At 43.6% G+C, this 17318-nt stretch overlaps 2 protein-coding genes across 2 annotated transcripts in view; one reads left to right on the forward strand and one right to left on the reverse strand.

Annotated features, from left to right (window-relative positions):
* Positions 1 to 332: 332 nt before the first annotated feature.
* Positions 333 to 9477, forward strand: C19H1orf100 (chromosome 19 C1orf100 homolog). The gene is made up of 5 exons (XM_007672420.3): positions 333 to 422; positions 3075 to 3140; positions 4815 to 4907; positions 6454 to 6629; positions 9334 to 9477. Exons 2-5 carry the CDS (start codon positions 3085 to 3087, stop codon positions 9441 to 9443), a joined length of 435 nt encoding a protein of 144 aa, XP_007670610.1. The 5' UTR covers positions 333 to 422; positions 3075 to 3084; the 3' UTR covers positions 9444 to 9477.
* Positions 9478 to 12504: 3027 nt separating this feature from the next.
* The window catches only part of ADSS2 (adenylosuccinate synthase 2), a 31912-nt gene continuing 27098 nt past the window's right edge, over positions 12505 to 17318 (reverse strand). Inside the window, exons 10-13 of the mRNA XM_029047560.2 lie at positions 16493 to 16617; positions 16046 to 16143; positions 14347 to 14496; positions 12505 to 13317 (exon numbers count right to left, since the gene is read on the reverse strand). Of these exons, the coding sequence (XP_028903393.1) occupies positions 13265 to 13317; positions 14347 to 14496; positions 16046 to 16143; positions 16493 to 16617 (426 nt within the window). The 3' untranslated portion in view covers positions 12505 to 13264. The remainder of the gene's footprint in view (positions 13318 to 14346; positions 14497 to 16045; positions 16144 to 16492; positions 16618 to 17318) is intronic.

The following is a 17318-nucleotide window of genomic DNA, read 5'->3' on the forward strand; positions in this document are numbered from 1 at the left end:
CTGATTCTCAGGCCCGTGCTCTATCAACTAGGCTGCGCTCCTCCCACTACTGCTTATCATCCCTCAGTTGGATTGTGTGTCCCTTGTGGGCCAGACACTGGATCTTCATTTCATCTTTTTGTACAGGGCTCTGCACATTGTAAGTAAACCCTCAGTGAACATTAATTTTAAAAAATGAATAATAATGGGAAGCTTCAGTTACACACAAGGACTGTTCTTTAGCTACTACCTGACCCCAGGTTCTGAGGGCCTGGATTTTGACAATTTTCCAAGCCCCTGAATTCTGCGTGTGACACAATCCCCATTAGTGATGTAATTGAGGATTCAGTGACCTAAAACTTCTTCGCTAGTCTCCCTCCCCATCCCCTACTCATCTCTCTGAAACCCACAGCTCCTCCTGTCCAGAGTGGGACCCGAAACAGGTAAAGAGAAGTGGAATAATAAGGGTATTTGTTAAGTGTTTATTAGGTGCCAAGCACTATACTAAGCGTAAGCATAGATACAAGATAATCAGGTCCCACATGGGGCTCACAGTCTAAGAAGGAAGGAACCATAAGTGTTGAATCTCCTTTTTGTAGACGAGGGAACACAGGCACAGAGGAGTAAAGTGACTGGCCTACGATCATACAACAGTCAAGTGGCAGATCCGGGATTAGAAGCCAAGGTCCCCTGGACCCTTTCCACTAGGCGACGCTGCTTCCCCTGAATATTTCCACGGTTCCAGTTCTCCCTGTGGCATCCCTTCAGTCAATCAATCAATCAACTGTATTTCCTGAACACTTACTGTGTGTAGAGCACTGTACTAAGCACTTGGGACAAAACAACAGTTGATAGACATGTTCCCTGGCCACAAGGAGCTTACAGCGTAGTAGGACAGTGCTCTGCACTCAATAGGCACCCCCTAGATACTACTGATTGATTAGGTGTGGTCCACAAGGAGAAACTGCCCCTTCCCTTCTCTCCCCTCAGTGGGAGTTTGAAAGTTGAGCCTTTACCCTGTCAAATCCAGTAACAAAAGCTGATTGTAAAAATTTTGAAAGAAGCAGTCTCACCCACTCCTGGGACATCTTAATGTTGTGTTATCTTTATATTAAACATGGCCCTCAGTCTCTCCACAAAGCAACCAATTAGTCATATTTATTGAATGCTTACTGTATGCAGAGCACTGTACTAAGCACTTGGGAGAATTCAACAGTCGGTAGACACATTCCCTGCCCACAGTGAATTTACAGTCTGGGGACTGGTTTTAGAGATGAGGATAAAGACTTGTAGGAGAGTCTCCAGGTATAGTCTTTGCGAGGCACCTTCTCTTTGAATTTTATTTCCCAAAAACACTTGGGAAAAAAGACGCCCTCCAAGAGATACATTTAGAGTCCTTAAAATGAAATTTATCATGCAGTAATTGAGGGGATGTTCTCATTAGAATTTAGTCTTCCGACTTGTCTGGTTTCAGCCACTGATAAAGCTTAATCAACATTCATGAGGAGATCGCTCGCTTCAGAAATCAAGAAACGTTGCACCGTTCTCTTCCCAAACAATTTTGTGGAAAATTTGAGGGAACTGGCAGGAAAATTTAGCCACACCTTGACTGAATTTTATTCATGAAAGCGCACCAAGAGCATTTTTGTCCATTAAATTTTAATTTCTGGGTTTAGGGTGCTGCCTTTCAGAGTGCCATAGATGATCTCCATGATCCTGCCTCAGACTAGAAGAGTCAGAGGGTCCTCCGAGGGTCCTCTGCCTCTGACCACAAGAACAGTCATGCTCCGTATGCTCCAGGTCTACTCTTGGAGCTTCCAAGGGAGAATCAATCTATCAATGGCATTTATTAAGCACCTACTGAGTTCAGAGCACTGGACGAAGTGCTTGAGAGAATAGTGGACACATTCCCTGCACCCTGGGAGTTTACAGCCTAGAGGGGGAGTCAAACACAAAAATAAATTTCAGATAGGAGGAAAGAGAAAATGGACAGTATTCATCAATACATATGAGCCTGTCTCCCCACTAGATTTTAAGCTCTTTGAGGTCCGGGATCTTGTGTTGGTTTCTCTCTCTCCCTTCCTGACTTTCTCTCCCTCCCTCCTCTCTCTTCTCACCCTCTCTCTCTCCCCCTCTCTCCTTCCTCTCTCCCTGTACCCCTCCTTCTTCTCCTCCTTCTCTCCCTCTTTCTCCTTTCCTAGCCCCAACACTGGTTTTGAATCAGTGGGTCTGGTTCATTCTGAGAAACTTTTCTTCATTTACTGACATATATTGAGGGACTCCTGTATGAAAAGCCCCATACCTATAATTAAGAAGGAACAAGACTCAGTCCATGGTAGTCAAGGGATGCAAGCGTTTAGTGCAGTGCAAAGCACTTAGTACAAAGCTTTGCACATAGTAAGCGCTCAATAAATACAATTGAATGAATGAATGAATGAATGAATGAATGAATGAATGGGTTCACAAATCCCAAATTTCCTGTTCCCTAGCTGTATCTTGGTATTGTAAGTTTATTTTTTACTTTTCCACATGGGGCTGTTGTGGTTTTTTTTACCCCTGGCATTTTCAGGGGAGGGTCTTTTTTTCCACCACATCCAGCCCCTTCCTGTATGAGCCACAGTGCAGTAATGAAGAGATTCAACAGGACATTCTCTCCAGCTTCCCTGCACCCCTTTTGATTTCAATAAGGTAGTGTGACCTAATGGAAAGAGCAGGGCTCTGGGAGTCAGATGATCTGAATTCTAATGCTGGCTCCACCACTTGTCTGTTGTGGAACCTCGGGCAAGTTGCTTCACTTCTCTGTGCCTCAGTCACCTCATCTGTCAAATGGGAATTAAGACTGTGAGCTCCAAGGGGGACAGGGACTGCGACCAACCTGATTTGCTTGTTTCCACCCCAGGGCTTAGTCTAGTGCCTGGCAGGTAGTAAGTGCTTAACAAATACCACGATTATTCTAAATTATTCTTATTATTATCATTAATGGTATAGACCACTTACTCTATGCAGGGCACCAACTTTCAGAGCTCAGGCTGCTAAGACTACATTCAAGGGTCAGCTTGACTGGTCCCCTTATGCTCGAACCTTGTGTTTTGTAGGAGTTCCAAGATGACCTCGATTAGACTCCGGGAATTTATCAACCACCGGCCCATTGTCCCTCCTGGGTAAGGAACAGGAACAGTACACGCCAGTGTACTGCCTAGGGAAACGGGAAAGAATGAATTCCTTAGGAACCTCCAGTTTTTGCCCGTCCACCTCAGCATCAAACAGAAACTCCTCAACATTGGTTTTAAAACACTCAATGACCTTGCCCCCTCTTACCTCACCTCTCTACTCTCCTACTACAGCCTGCACCACTTTGCTCCTCTAATGCTAACCTTCTCGCTGTGCCTCAGTCTCATCTCTCTCACCGCCCACCTCTCTCCCACATTCTGTCTCTGGCTCGAAACACCCTCCCTTCTGTAATATGACAGATAATTACTCTCCTTACCTTCAAAGCCTTATTGAAGGCACATCTCCTCCAAGAGGCCTTCCCTAAGCCCTCATTTCTTCTTCTTGCATTTGCTTCTGTTACCCTGATTTGTTCCTTTAATTAGCCCCACAACACTTATGTTCGTATCTGTAATGTATTTTTTGATATTTATGTCTGTTTCCCCCTCCAGACAGTAAGCTCGTTGTGGGCAAGGAATGTGCGTGCGAACTCTGTTATATTGTACAATGCTCTCCACACAGTAAGTGCTCAATAAACCCAACTGATTGATTGAAATGAGTTTATCTGGATAGCCAGACCAGCAAAGGGGTCCCTGGCCTTGGTCAATCAATTGTATTTATTGAGCACCGTGTACAGAGCACTGTACTAAGTGCGTGGGAGAATATGACATAACTGAATTCATAGACAGGTTCCAGATATATTAGAGGAATAGCTGAAGTGCAGCTATAATCGTTCATTCATTCATTCAATTGTATTTATTGAATGCTTAAATAGTAACTTAAGCTTCCTACACCCCACCTCCACCTAACTTCTCTAGAGTTGAGAAGACATTAGTGATAGTGATTATGATGATGAAAATAATAATAATGGTATTTATTAAGCACTTGTTTTTATTTATAAGCACTAAATAGGAGGGAGTAGGATTCAATCCCCATTTTACAGATGAGGAAACTGAGGCACAGAGAAAGTAAAGTGACTGACCCAAGGCCACACAGCAGACAGGTGGCAGAGCAGGGATTAGAACCCAGGTCATCTGAGTTCTGAGCTCTTTCCACTAGACCACACTGCTTCTCCAGACGAAAGATGATTCATTCTCGGAAATCTGCCACCTCCCTTTCCTCCCCAGCAGACACATTGCCTGCACAAAGCAAGCTTACGGTCTAGAACACTACACAAAACTGAACAAATAGTCACATTACTAATGTTTCTTCATCTCTCTGGATATAACATCTGGCTACAGAGGCATGTTCTTATGACACCCTTTGAGGATTTTCATACTTAAAGCCATTAAAAAGAAACAACAAAAAACTTGGGGCTTTCAAAAAAAGTTAATTCCAGTTAACCCCAGATTTAACTTTCCCTTTCTGTTTAGGAACTCCTGGAGGGCAGGGGCTAACTATACTATTTAGCACTGTGCCTAGAACACCTAAAGTATATTTCCAAAGACAATTAATCAATCAGTGGTGTATACTGAATGCTTACTGTGTGCAGAGCACTGTACTAAAAGACTACAACAGATTTGGTAGGTAATGTTCCCTGCCCACAATGGGCTTGCAGTCTAGAGAATGACACTGAATCTAATATTAGCCCCGTTGTTTATCTCAAAAATCTGGATTTTGTTTACTAGCTTCTTTGCCCATCAAGGAAAGGATGTCCAAGGATTCATCCCTGGGCAACTAGCCCGGATCCACAAGACCCGTGGACCAGATGCAATTCCTGGGTAAGGTGATGATTTAATTATTTTTCATCCTTGAGGTATTTCAGAAACAGAGACTCGGGGGAATGTGGTGGGGAAATCTTTCGATGATTCGGAATCTGGTCCATTACATTTCCTCTCCTCCTTCCTTCCATCTTCAGTGGCATTAATTGAACACTGACTGCACGCAGATCACTGTACTAAGCACTTGGGAGAGTACAGTCGGTAGATACGTTCCCGTGACTCTGATCTATTTCTGAACTGGTCCAAACTGGGAATGGATAGGGAAATGCACAGGTGATGAGATTCCCATCTCTTTTGGGTGAGCAACCATGGAACAAGGAAGCTGAGGAGTGGTGGTCAGTGTCAAAAATGAGATCTCTGGATTATTCATTCATTCATTCAATAGTATTTATTGAGCGCTTACTATGTGCAGAGCACTGTACTAAGCGCTTGGGATGAACAAGTCGGCAACAGATAGAGACAGTCCCTGCCGTTTGACGGGCTTACGGTCTAATCGGGGGAGATGGACAGACAAGAACAATGGCAATAAATAGAGTCAAGGGGAAGAACATCTCGTAAAAACAATGGCAACTAAATAGAATCAAGGCGATGTACAATTCATTAACAAAATAAATAGGGTAATGATTATCTGTGGGTTTCAATTACCCATGCCTTCTTTCCAGCTGCAGGTTTAGACAGGGGGAGGCCCAGGCAGTCACTGCACCTCAATTTAATTCTAAGCCGGGGCCTGAGCTGTGGACCCTCTTTCTGTGGTTTACTGGATAGATCCTGGGCCTCGGAGTCAGAAGGACCTGGGTTCTAATCTCAATTCTGCCACCTATCTGCTGTGGGACCTTGGGCAAGTCACTTGACTTCTCTATGCCTCAGTGACCTCATCTGTAAAGTGGGGATTGAGACTGTGAGACTGAGTCCCATGTGGGACAGGGACCGTGACCAACTCGATTTGCTTGTATCCAGCCCAGCGCTTAGTACAGTGCTTGGCACACAGTAAACTCACACAAGTCGGTCACAAGTCCCACATGGGGCTCCCAGCCTAAGAGTCACAGTCTAAGACTTGATGTTGGGAGATTCTTGAAGATGGGGCTATTACTATTTGATCAGTTCACACACAATATATTCATCACTCAATGGTTCTGAGTGCCTAGGTTATGCAGAGCACTGCATTAGAAAAGTAGCGTGGCTTAATGGAAAACCTGGGTTTGGGAGTCGGAGGTCGCGGGTTTTAATCCTGGCTCTGCCACTTGTCAGCTGTGCGACTCTGGACAAGTCACTTCACTTCTCTGAGCCTCAGTTACCTCATCTGTAAAATGGGGATGAAGACCGTGAGCCCCATGTGGGACAACCTGATTGCCTTGTATCTACCCCAGCGCTTAGAACAGCCCTTGGCACATAGTAAGCGCTTAACAAATACCAACATTATTATTATTATTATTATTAAGGTCTTGGGAAAGTATATGACAGAATTAGCAGACGCCCTGTTGATTGAGTTTACAGTCTCTGATTCTGCTCTCTCCCTTTCTCCATATTTTTCTCTCTCTCCCTTTAGAGCTGTCGAAGATTTGAAAGTCCAGGTTGAGGGTTCAAGGCCTCATGGCCCTAGCTTGGACCAGCTGACCCTGCAGCGGTGGCTGGATTTCCTGAGGAGCACAAAGGGATCTGCCACAGAGTGGCGCCCCAGGACCACTTATGAAGAAGCATTTTCTCTGCCCTTCTACCAAATAGGTAAGTCAGGCCCATCTCCGCACAAACGGTGATAAGAAGAGTGGGATTCCTTAATCAATCCCTCCATCAATCAGCGGTATTTACCGAATGCTTAATATGTACAGAGCATCGTACTAGCAGAGTGGCTTAGTGGATAGAGCACAGGCCTGGGGGTCAGAAGGACCTGAGTTCTAATTCCGCCTCTGCCACGTGTCTGCTGGGTGACAGCCCCCCTTCTAGACTGTGAGCCCGTTGTCGATTAGGGATTGTCTCTATTTGTTGCCGAATTGTACTTTACAAGCACTTAGTACAGTGCTCTGCACACAGTAAGCACTCAATAAATATGCATGAATGAATGAATGAATGACCTTGGACAAGTCACTTAACTTCTGTGGGCTTCAGTTACCTCACCTGTAAAATATGAGGATTAAGAGTGGGAGTCCCATGTGGGGACAGGGACTGTTTCCAACCTGATTAATCTGTATCTACCCCAGTGCTTAGAGCAGTGCTTGGCACACAGTAGGTGCTTAACAAGTACCATAATTATTATTACTAAGTGCTTTAGAGAGTACAGTACAACAGATTCAGCAGACAAGCCCCCATAATGACCTGAGAGGCTAGAAGGGGAACTACACATTAATATGAATAAGTAATTTATTATATGTAATGTAAAGAAATTAAGTACTTTCTTCATGCCAAGCACTGGGGTAGATTGGACACAGTCCCTTCCAACTCTGGGCTCCCAGTTTAAGTAGGAGGGAGAATAAATATTCCAACCCTATTTTACATATGAGGAAACTGAGAGGATAAATGACTGACCCAAGGTCACGATGCAGGAAAGTGGCAGAGCTGGAATTAGAACCCAAGTTTAATGGGTTCTAATTCACCATGAGAAAGTGTTACCTAGTGGATAGAACATGGGCCTGGGAGTCTGAAGAACCTGGGTTCTAAATCTGGCTCTGTCACTTGCCTGCTTGTGACCTTGGGCAAGTCAACTGACTTCTCTGTGCTTCAGTTATCTCATCTGTAAAAGGGGGATTAAGACTGTGATCCCCATGTGGGACAGGGATTGAATCCAATCTGTCTTACCTTGCATTAACCCCAGTGTGTAGATCAGTGCCTGGTACATACTAAGCGCTCAAATACCTCTTAAAAAAGGGCGGGGGGGAGTTACCGTTATTAACTGTGAATCACGGCCCAGACTGTCTTTGAATTCAGAGGCAAATTGACTTACCTACACAAGGCCATCCGGGGATAATTGGTGTGACTACAGGTCATTTTCCAAAATACATGCATTGACATCAGTGTATTTCCCCTAAAACACACCCAATCCACGAGAAGGTCATATGTGGAGATTGGGTGTGTAGACTTGGCCATATTTCAGTCTAGACAGGAATCTCCTAGTATGAGAGAAGCTTAGGAGATCATCCAGCCCAGCACTTGACTTTAGCTGGACTATACGTAAACCATAAAGGATGAGAATATATACTTTAATAGAGGTGATTCCATTAGATTGTAAGCTCATGGTAGACATCATGTCTTCCACATTGAAGCAGAGTAGCTTAGTGGATAGGGCCTGTAGTCAGAGGACCTTGGATGTAAACCCACCTCTGCCACTTTACCTGCTGTGTGACTTCGGGCAAGTCACTTCACTTCTTTGTGCTTCAGTTCTTTCATCTGCAAAATGGGGATTCAATATCTCTCCATGTGGGACATGATTATCTTGCACCTACCCCAGCACTTAATACACGGGTAAGCTCTTAAAAAATAGAATTATTATTATTGGTCTTTACCAAGCACTTAGTATTCACTGACTGCTTACTGTGTAGTACTGAATGATTGACCAAGGATTTTGTCCTTGTGCATGTGTCTATTGTTATACTGTACTCGCCCAAGCGCTTAGTACAGTGCTCTGCACACAGTACGTGCTCAATAAGTACTTTTGAATGAATTAATGATACTGACTTTTTCATCTTCCCTTTCTTGCCTTTTAGTAGGAAAAAGGCTTTTTTTACCTATTTCCAGATTTGTTCAGAACTTAACCCATTGCTGATCACTTTAAGATCAGCGGAATTGGAGACTTAGCAAGAAACCACCTGGGGTAACTAGAATGGGTTTGTTTTGATTTTTTTAAGTGCTCGGTAATGTGCCGGGCACTGTATTAAGCACTGGGGTCAATACAAGGTAATCAGATTGGAAACTGTCCAAGTCCCACATGGGGCTCATAGTCTGAATCCTCATTTTACAGATGAGGTAACTGAGGAACAGAGAAGTGAAGTGACTTACCCAAGGTCACACGGCAGACAAGTGGTAGAGTTGGGATTAGAACCCAGGTCCTCTGACTCCCAGGTCCCTGATCTTTCCATTAGGCCACGCTCACTGTTCCTTGTGTTTTTTTTCTGAGGCACAAAAGACTCGGTTTGGGAAGCAAAGAAATTGTACTTGGTGAAGGAATTCTAGTTAGTGACTGAAGGATCCTAAAAGGGGGGTTAAAACTCTTTGTTGGAAATAGTGGGCCAAGACTTTAATGTACCTTTCCTTCATGATACATGTTCTTTTTCATTATAATTAAAACAGTTCCTCCTTAAGATGTAGTCGGCTGCTAAAAATGCTGCCATTGTGAAAATGTGCATTCTATAAAATAGCCATATTTTTAAAGCCGCTTCTTGGAAAATGTGCATTCTATAGAATAGCCATATTTTTAAAGACGCTTCTTGTATTCCAGACTACGACCAGAAAGTGTGCACAGCCTTAACTGAACCCGGGCCACTTAACTGTTGCAGCGACCCATCTGCTGTGGAGAAGCCGAATTCAAAGGAAATGCCTTTCAACTGAACCAATAAAGTGCAGGCAAACATGATGCATAAAAGGTTTCTTAGAAGATTCTGTACAATTAAAGTTAATAGAAGCAGGCCTTCTTTTAAGAGTGAAAATAGATATTTCAATCCCAAAAACTGTTATATTAACCAAGAAAAGGGAGTCTGAAATGATGGGATGAAGGTAACTGTATGAGAGATGTCACTTCTCTAAATAGATTGGATGGCTGAGATCCATCAAGCAAGCAATCAATCATTGGCATTTATTAAACACTTACTGTGGGCAGAACATTAATAATAATAATAATGTTGGTATTTGTTAAGCGCTTACTATGTGCCGAGCACTGTTCTAAGCGCTGGGGTAGACATAGGGGAATCAGGTTGTCCCACGTGGGGCTCACAGTCTTAATCCCCATTTTACAGATGAGGGAACTGAGGCACAGAGAAGTTAAGTGACTTGCCCACAGTCACACAGCTGACAAGTGGCAGAGCTGGGATTCGAACATTGGGAACATTGTAAGGAGCTCTTGGGAGGGTACAATGCAACAGTTGATAGACATGTTCCCCACCCACCATGAGCTTAGTCTTGAGTGGGAGATCATCATTCAAATACACTTTTAGAAATTGTTTTTTGTTTACAGTATTTGCTGAGCATTTACTAAGTGTCAAGTACAGTTCTAAGCACTGGGGTAGATACAAGTTAATCGGGTTGTTTTTTTCTTCTGGTTCTCTCATTTTATCTCTGACTGCTCCTTCCTGCTTCCTCTGCTGACTCTTCTTTAACTCCCTTCAACTCTGTCTGGGTTCTTGATCCTCTTCTCACCTTACACTTCCTCTCTCAGGGAGCTTAGCTGCTCACAAGGTTTCAATTACCACTTCTAAAGTGAAGGGCGCCCAAATCTACATTCCCAAGTGTCACTTTAGCATTTCTGTGTCTCCTAAACCCACTCAAACAGTTACTTAAATGCTAATTCATGTACACATTCCTTTTTTCTTCCTTGTATCTATAATTTATTTTAGTGTTTAACACCCTGCTAGGCTGCAAATTCCTTGCAGGCAAGGGATCTAGCCTAAAAATTATATTAGAAAAGCTGTGTGGCCTAATGGAAAGAACATGGGCCTGGAGTCAGAGAAACTGGGATCTAATCCTGGCTCTGTCATTTGCCTACTGAGTGGCCTTGGGCAAGTCACTTCACTTCTCTGGGCCTCAGTTTCCTCAACCATAAAATGGGGGATGCAATATCTGCTCTCTATCCCATTAGGGATTAGCTCTTCTGATTCCCAGTCCTGTGCTTTCTAAACCACAATACTCATTTACTCAGAGTAGACTCAACCCTCTGAGAATAATGTCAGCTGCGCCTAAGTGGATTAAACCTCCAACCATCACTTACCTGCTGTATGATCTTGGATAAATCACTTAACTTCTCTGGGCCTCAGTTCCCTCACCTGCAAAATGGGGATTCAATACCTGTTCTCCCTCCTACTTAAGACTCTGAGAACCATATGGGGCCTGATGATCTCATATCTACCCCAGCACTTAGTACAGTGCTCGGCATATAGTAAGCGCTTAAATACCATTACCAACAGGAACAGCATCACTTGCAAATCACCAATTGGAGACAGACATTTCCCTTGGTAAAGGGAGGAGGTGTCTAACGCAAATAAGGCTTTCAACTACCCCAAGACCCTGCTGAAATAATTTTAGAATACGGTGGCAGATGCTTCTGAAATTCATCAGGATTCATCACTAAACTAGTCAAATGGTTTCCCTAATATGATTTTAGGCTGCTCTGCATAGCCTACTTAACTAATCCATCGGCTCAATAGCAGTGCTAAAGCAGAATCAAAAGCATATGTCAAAAAAGCCACACAAGTTGTATTGATTTAGTTCATCAATACCACATATCTTCTGCTTGTTATACTCACTTCACTATATGCCAGGCATAATGTTCCATAAAAAGGACTTTTGCCAAATTGTAAAACCGCCTTAGAAATCACTGATTCAACACAATGAGAATCTTAAAAATTAGCATTTTTGCCTAATTTCAAGTAGACTAACATTATATAGGAGGCACTCAATTTTCAAATTTCAAGACACCTGCAGGAAAGGCCTATTCTCCCAAAGTTTTCAAAGTTAGTGAATTTCCACGATCGTTTTTTCCAAGCTACGCTTTTGTTCTGTTCCAAGGCCTGTTCTGATTATTATTGCACTACATCACCAGGTGGATGCTTAAAGAATAAATCATGGCCAGAAAATGTGTAATGGTAATAATAATAATGGCATTTGTTAGGTGCTTTCATTGTGTGCTAAGCAATGGGCTAGACACAAGGTAATCAGGTCAGACACATGAATTATGTCTGTCACCATCATTATGTCTGTCACCATCCATCAGATAAGACTCACAGCTTCACTACACCACCTGTTCAACAGTCTTATTTTTCTATATTCCTTTCTCTGATATCTTCCCCACAAAACTATCACTGACAAATATTTCCCTCCCTTCCCAGGACAGAGGCATTGAAAGCAGCCTGGACAAGTGGAAGGAACACGGGCCTCGGAGTCAGGGGACCTGAGTTCTAATCCCAGTTCCTCCAGTCATCTGCTGTGTAACCTTGGGCAAGCACCTAATTTTTCTGTGCCTCAGTTACCTCATCTGTAAAATGGGAATTAAGACTGTGGGCCCCATGTGGGGCATGGACTGTGTCCAACCTGATTATCTTGTATCTACCCCAGCACTTGGTACAGGGTCTGGCACACACAGCAAGCGCTTAAAAATACCACAAATCCAAAATAAATCCAAAAGGTAACAGAATAATTTAGTTATTTTAAAAAAGTGGTGAAGCACTAAAATAAGGCACTTTCAATAGTCTGTGATCTTCACACTTTTTCTCATTCAACACATTCCTCGCAAATTTGCAACCCAATGTCATTTGACAGAAATTGTATACCTGTTTTTTCATGAGTGGAACTGCAAGTGACAAGCAAAACACAACTATATCTTGAGGAGAGCCCGGGATGCTGAGAACCATGTATGCCCAATTTTCACAATGCCACGTTATCAAGAATCCAACACGCCAGATATCAGAATAGTTCTTTAATGATTTGAAATATACAATATCAAGATTTCCATTTGAGGGTACACAATTATGTCACCCTGTCTCTCTCTGAACACTTGAGCATCCTTTGTATTAAATAATTTACAGAGCTAAAAGTTCTTTAAGTTGTACACATTCAATTATCCTCCCACACTCCCAGAGCTCGGGTAGGAAATGGTCTCAGCACAAACTACATTTCACGATGGAAACAGCGTTTACAGCGTTACAGAAAAAAAAAATAATAATCAAGCATTCCTACCTCCAATCATTCCCTCCAACAGCAAAAAAAAAGGGCACAATGACAGAGAACAAATGATTAGAATGTAAAAGTGTTTGTGCAAAAACTGCATGAATTGTTCTGGCCATCTAGAATCAACAAAAGCCCAGAGACATTAATGGAGCGAATCTACCATGGAAGTAGCTTTGCTTTAGTTTTCTCAAAGGATGTGGATTATACTGAATTTAAAGGTTAAAGAAGAGAGCGGCACTTTGAATGAATGGCAGTAGAGGCAAGTGATCTGGCCGATACTGCCAGCTGGGAAGAGCAGACAGGGAAAACACTAAAGTTTTTTTTCCCTCAGTAGCCATCGATCCTGTTAGGAAACGAGTGTTCATCTGCTTCTCCAATTCAATATTTTTTGTCTTCTGACCTTTGGTGAGGCAGGTCAGAAATGGAACAGTAAAGAATGAGCAGTCTTTCCTTGTTGCTGGAGAGTGTGTGTGGCTTTCGTGCATCTGAAATCCTTAGAAAAGCTGAATCATGGACTCCCTGGATTTGCCTACGCCGATCCATTTAACTGAGAGAGGGAAAGAGCATTTAGTGAGCTCATTTTAGCGGTGCAATATTTTTTAATGCCACATTCAGAAAAGAGAAATTCAACAGAGATCTCAAAATCGTTCAATGTCTTACACTGCCCCAGTCTAATAAACTGTTTACATGCTCCTGAACATTCTTAACTTCATCCGAATCCCTGCTTTGTACAGTGGGGAGTCCAATCAAGAGAGAATTTGTTAAGTGCTTACTACCTACCAGGCACTGTACTAAGCAATGGGGAAGATACAAGCTAATCAGGTTGGGCACAGACCACGTCCCACATGGGGCTCACGTTCTTAATCCCTATTTTACAGACGAGGTAACTGAGGAACAGAGGAGTGAAGTGAATTTCCCAAGGTCACACAGCAGACAAGTGGCGGAACCAGGATTAAAAGCCAGGTCCTTCTGACTCCCAGGCCCAGGCTCTATCCAGTAGGCCATATTGCTTCTCCCTTTCCTCCTCCCCTTCCTCGATAAACACACAGGGGAACCCAAGGGCCGCATCTGGCCTGCCAACAGATTCTATGTAGCCCACCGCTTCGTTCAGCCAAAGAGAAAACGGCTTCCATCAGCTCTAGTCATGAGAAGACCTGTGTCCTGTTTGTCCATTGGTTCGTTCCTAAATTGTGAAGCTGGGGGGAAATGGCATATAGAGGCTGTCCTTGTTCACATGGTGTTTTTAGGTTTTTATAATCTCACCTTTCCTTATGTGTCTGTCACCAATTCTCTCTCCTGCTCTTATTCTTTCCACTGTGAATCCCTTGGGGTTGATGCACCATGTCTACCTCTCAACTGTGTATTTTTTCCCCCCAACACTTAGTACTGCACTTTGCACATAGTATGTGCTTAATGCTATTACTACCATTACTTTTCTCACCAGATGCCAAAGGAAATTCTGCAAGCAGTATCGTACACGGTTTCTAGGTAAAACCCGGTCTTTGTGAAGAGAAAAAGAAAGGAGGAAGGTCTCTTCCCCCCGACCCAAGTGTTTATTAAAGACAACTTTACCCACCTGGAATTTGAAGTTCCTTTTCTATAAAGAGCACGTAATTCTGCGCATTAACGGGGAGATCTTCAAATGTCCGTGCGTTTGAGATGTCTGTGTTCCACCCTGGGAGGGTCTGATACTGAACTTCAACTTTATTTAAGACTTCTTGGTTTGCTGAAAAATCCAAGCGGGCTTTTTTCAGGACATTCTCTCCAAACCCAGGTCTTTTCCTAGACGTCCGCCCAGCGGACTCCATTCTTTGTCCTGGACCTCAGGACCGTGGAAAGGGGCTAAGGTTTGGGAACTGGCCGGGGGAACTACCCCACCCCCTTCTCCGTCTCCAAAATAGGACCTGGCCCAGTTATCCTGAGGGGTCTATCGAGGGAACGGTGAGGGCCAGTGACCCTCCTGAAAGAAGAGTCTTGGGATTGGAAACAAACCCAACATGAATGTCTGACTCCAGGAGGGAGACTCTGCGCCCCTGACCCACTAATCAATCACACCTACTGAGCACTTACTGTTGCAGGACACTGTACTAAGCGCTTGGGAGAATACAGTGTAACCATAAACTCATCCCTTTAGATTATAGGCTCGTTGTGGACAGGGAACGTATCTACAAACTCTGTTACACTGTTATTTAATGCTCTGCATACCGTAAGCACTCCACAAATATGATTGATTGGTTGAAAAGAGTTGGTAGACATGTTTCCTGCCCACGAGGAGCTTATGGTCTACAACACTAAGTACTAAGTCCTCCCAATTTATGGGAGCACTTACAAACTTATCTTCAGACCCTGCCATATACATATCCCCTCTTCTGTCTCCCTCCTCTCTGGAATTTCAGTGCCCACCTCCCCCGCTAAACTGTAAGGTCTTTGAAGGAAGAGGTTACATGCTGGAATCCTAATGTGTTATCCCAAGTGCTTAGCACAGTGTACAGTGCACAGAATCCAATAAATACTACCCTTTGGTTGACTCCTTGGATGACTGGACTCAGGTTTAATGTCCTTGTCACTCCCTCTGTCTGTCTGCTCTCACCCCTTCATTAACCTCATGAGCCAGCTGGGGCAGTCAAGGGCACTCCCATGCCCCTGGGGGAGACTATTTTTTTTATGGTATTTGCTAAGCACTTTCTGTGTGCCAGGCACTGTACTAAGCACTGGGGTAGATACAAGATAATCGGGTTGGACACAGTCCCTGTCCCAGATAGGGCTCACAGTCTTAATCCCCACTTTCCAGATGAGGTAACTGAGGCCCAGAGAAGTTAAGTGACTTGCCCAGTGTCACACAGCAGGTAAGTGGTGGAGCTGGGATTAGAACCCAGGTCCTGTGACTCACAGGCCTGTGCTCTATCCACTAGGACACGCTGCCAATCAAATTTGCTGGAAACTACCTGCAAATTGGCTGTCACATTAAAGTGGAGATAGCAAGGGCTGAAATTTTGGGCTTTTTTTTTTTCGCTTTCTTGGCCGAGTAGACAAAGGCCAACGAGCAGGTTTCTTTAAGTGGCCGGACAGGAGATATGAATAGATCAATTTGTTAACCCATCCCCGTAGACAGGAAGTTCCTTGTGGGCAGGGAGTGCATCTACCAACTCTATCATATTGTACTTCCCCAAGAAGTTAGTACAGTGAATACTACTTAGTAAAGACCACTGATTTGACATGGCTCAATTTTCCCTGAGGCCCCAATCCACCAGCACATTCACCAAAGGAATATTTACCTGGGAAATGAGGTATGATTTCTCCATCTAACTTATAGGCAACTCCAACTTCAATTTCTGGAAAAACATCCAAAATATCTAATTTGGTCAGAGCCAACCTAAACGGTGAGGAAAATGTATTAAAGGCAAAGCTGAGATGTTGAAAAAGTACATTCCAAAAGCCATAACTTCCATTAACGATTATTATTATCACTACTATTATTACTCCTATTGCTACTGGTATTAAGTGTTTTCTAGGTGATAAACACTGACCTAAGGGCTAGGGTAAATACAAGATAACACTGAACCAGGTTGAAGGGGGAGAAATGGAAAAAAATTAGGCCCCTAAAAAAGGTCCCTGAAATGAGACCCAAACTTCTACAGATCGACGTTCTAGCCACAATGAAAGGGGAAAGAATTTAAATCGAGAACTACTCCTGAAGCTTTCCAACACCACAAATTACTTACGCTGTAAATCCATTAATCATATGTGCATATTTGAGCAACACAAGATCAAGCCAGCCACACCTCCTTTTTCTCCCGGTGGTAACGCCATACTCCCTACCTCGGATTTGTAATTTTTCACCGATTTCCTAATGGACAGAACAGAGAACAATCCGATTTCCAGTCATCCAGACACGCTAGCAAACGTCATAATAAAAACCACCCTAAGGATTGAAAACAACCACAACGTACAGGTCAAACGTTATCAGAAGGATGGGATTCTCTGGAACATCTAGCTGCCAATTTTAAATGGAATCTCCGAAAGGATTTTTTCGAAACCAGACATTGGAAGGTGTGAAAGAGCCTACTACAGACAGTGACGAGTTGCCTGCTTTCTGCATCTGAGGCCATGGCTGCTCTCCAGATTAGTGCAGCACTAGAGGATACCCCTAGATATCTACAACGGGAAGCAGTGTGACCTAGTGGATAGAGTCTTGGCCTGGGAGTCAGAAGGACCTGGGTTCTAATCCCAGCTTGACCACTGGTCTGCTCGGTGACCTCGGGCAAGTCGTTTCCCTTCTTTGGGCCTCAGCTGCCTCATCTGAAAAATGGAGATTAAGACTTGAGGCCCATGTGGGACAGGGACTGTGTCCCAACACAACTAGCTTGTATCTTCACCAGAGCTAAAAGCAAAAAAAAGGGGGTGGGGGAAGGCGGTAACGGGACAGGAGAGGTAGTCTCTCAGACTGGCTTATCCTGGCAGTTAAATTTGCCACATCTGTCCTTGGCCCAAAGGGATCAGTGAACTTCTTCAAAATGTCACCTGTGAGGAGCGGAAGACAAAAGTGAT

The sequence above is a fragment of the Ornithorhynchus anatinus genome, chromosome 19, assembly GCF_004115215.2.
Source record: "Ornithorhynchus anatinus isolate Pmale09 chromosome 19, mOrnAna1.pri.v4, whole genome shotgun sequence".
NCBI lineage: Eukaryota > Metazoa > Chordata > Mammalia > Monotremata > Ornithorhynchidae > Ornithorhynchus > Ornithorhynchus anatinus.

Coding starts and splice junctions, on each gene's coding strand:
- C19H1orf100 (XM_007672420.3), top strand. CDS start 3,085: ATGACCTCGATTAGACTCCGGGAATTTATCAACCACCGGCCCATTGTC. Junction 3,141..4,814: donor CGGCCCATTGTCCCTCCTGG/GTAAGGAACAGG, acceptor TTTGTTTACTAG/CTTCTTTGCCCATCAAGGAA. Junction 6,630..9,333: donor TCTGCCCTTCTACCAAATAG/GTAAGTCAGGCC, acceptor CTTGTATTCCAG/ACTACGACCAGAAAGTGTGC.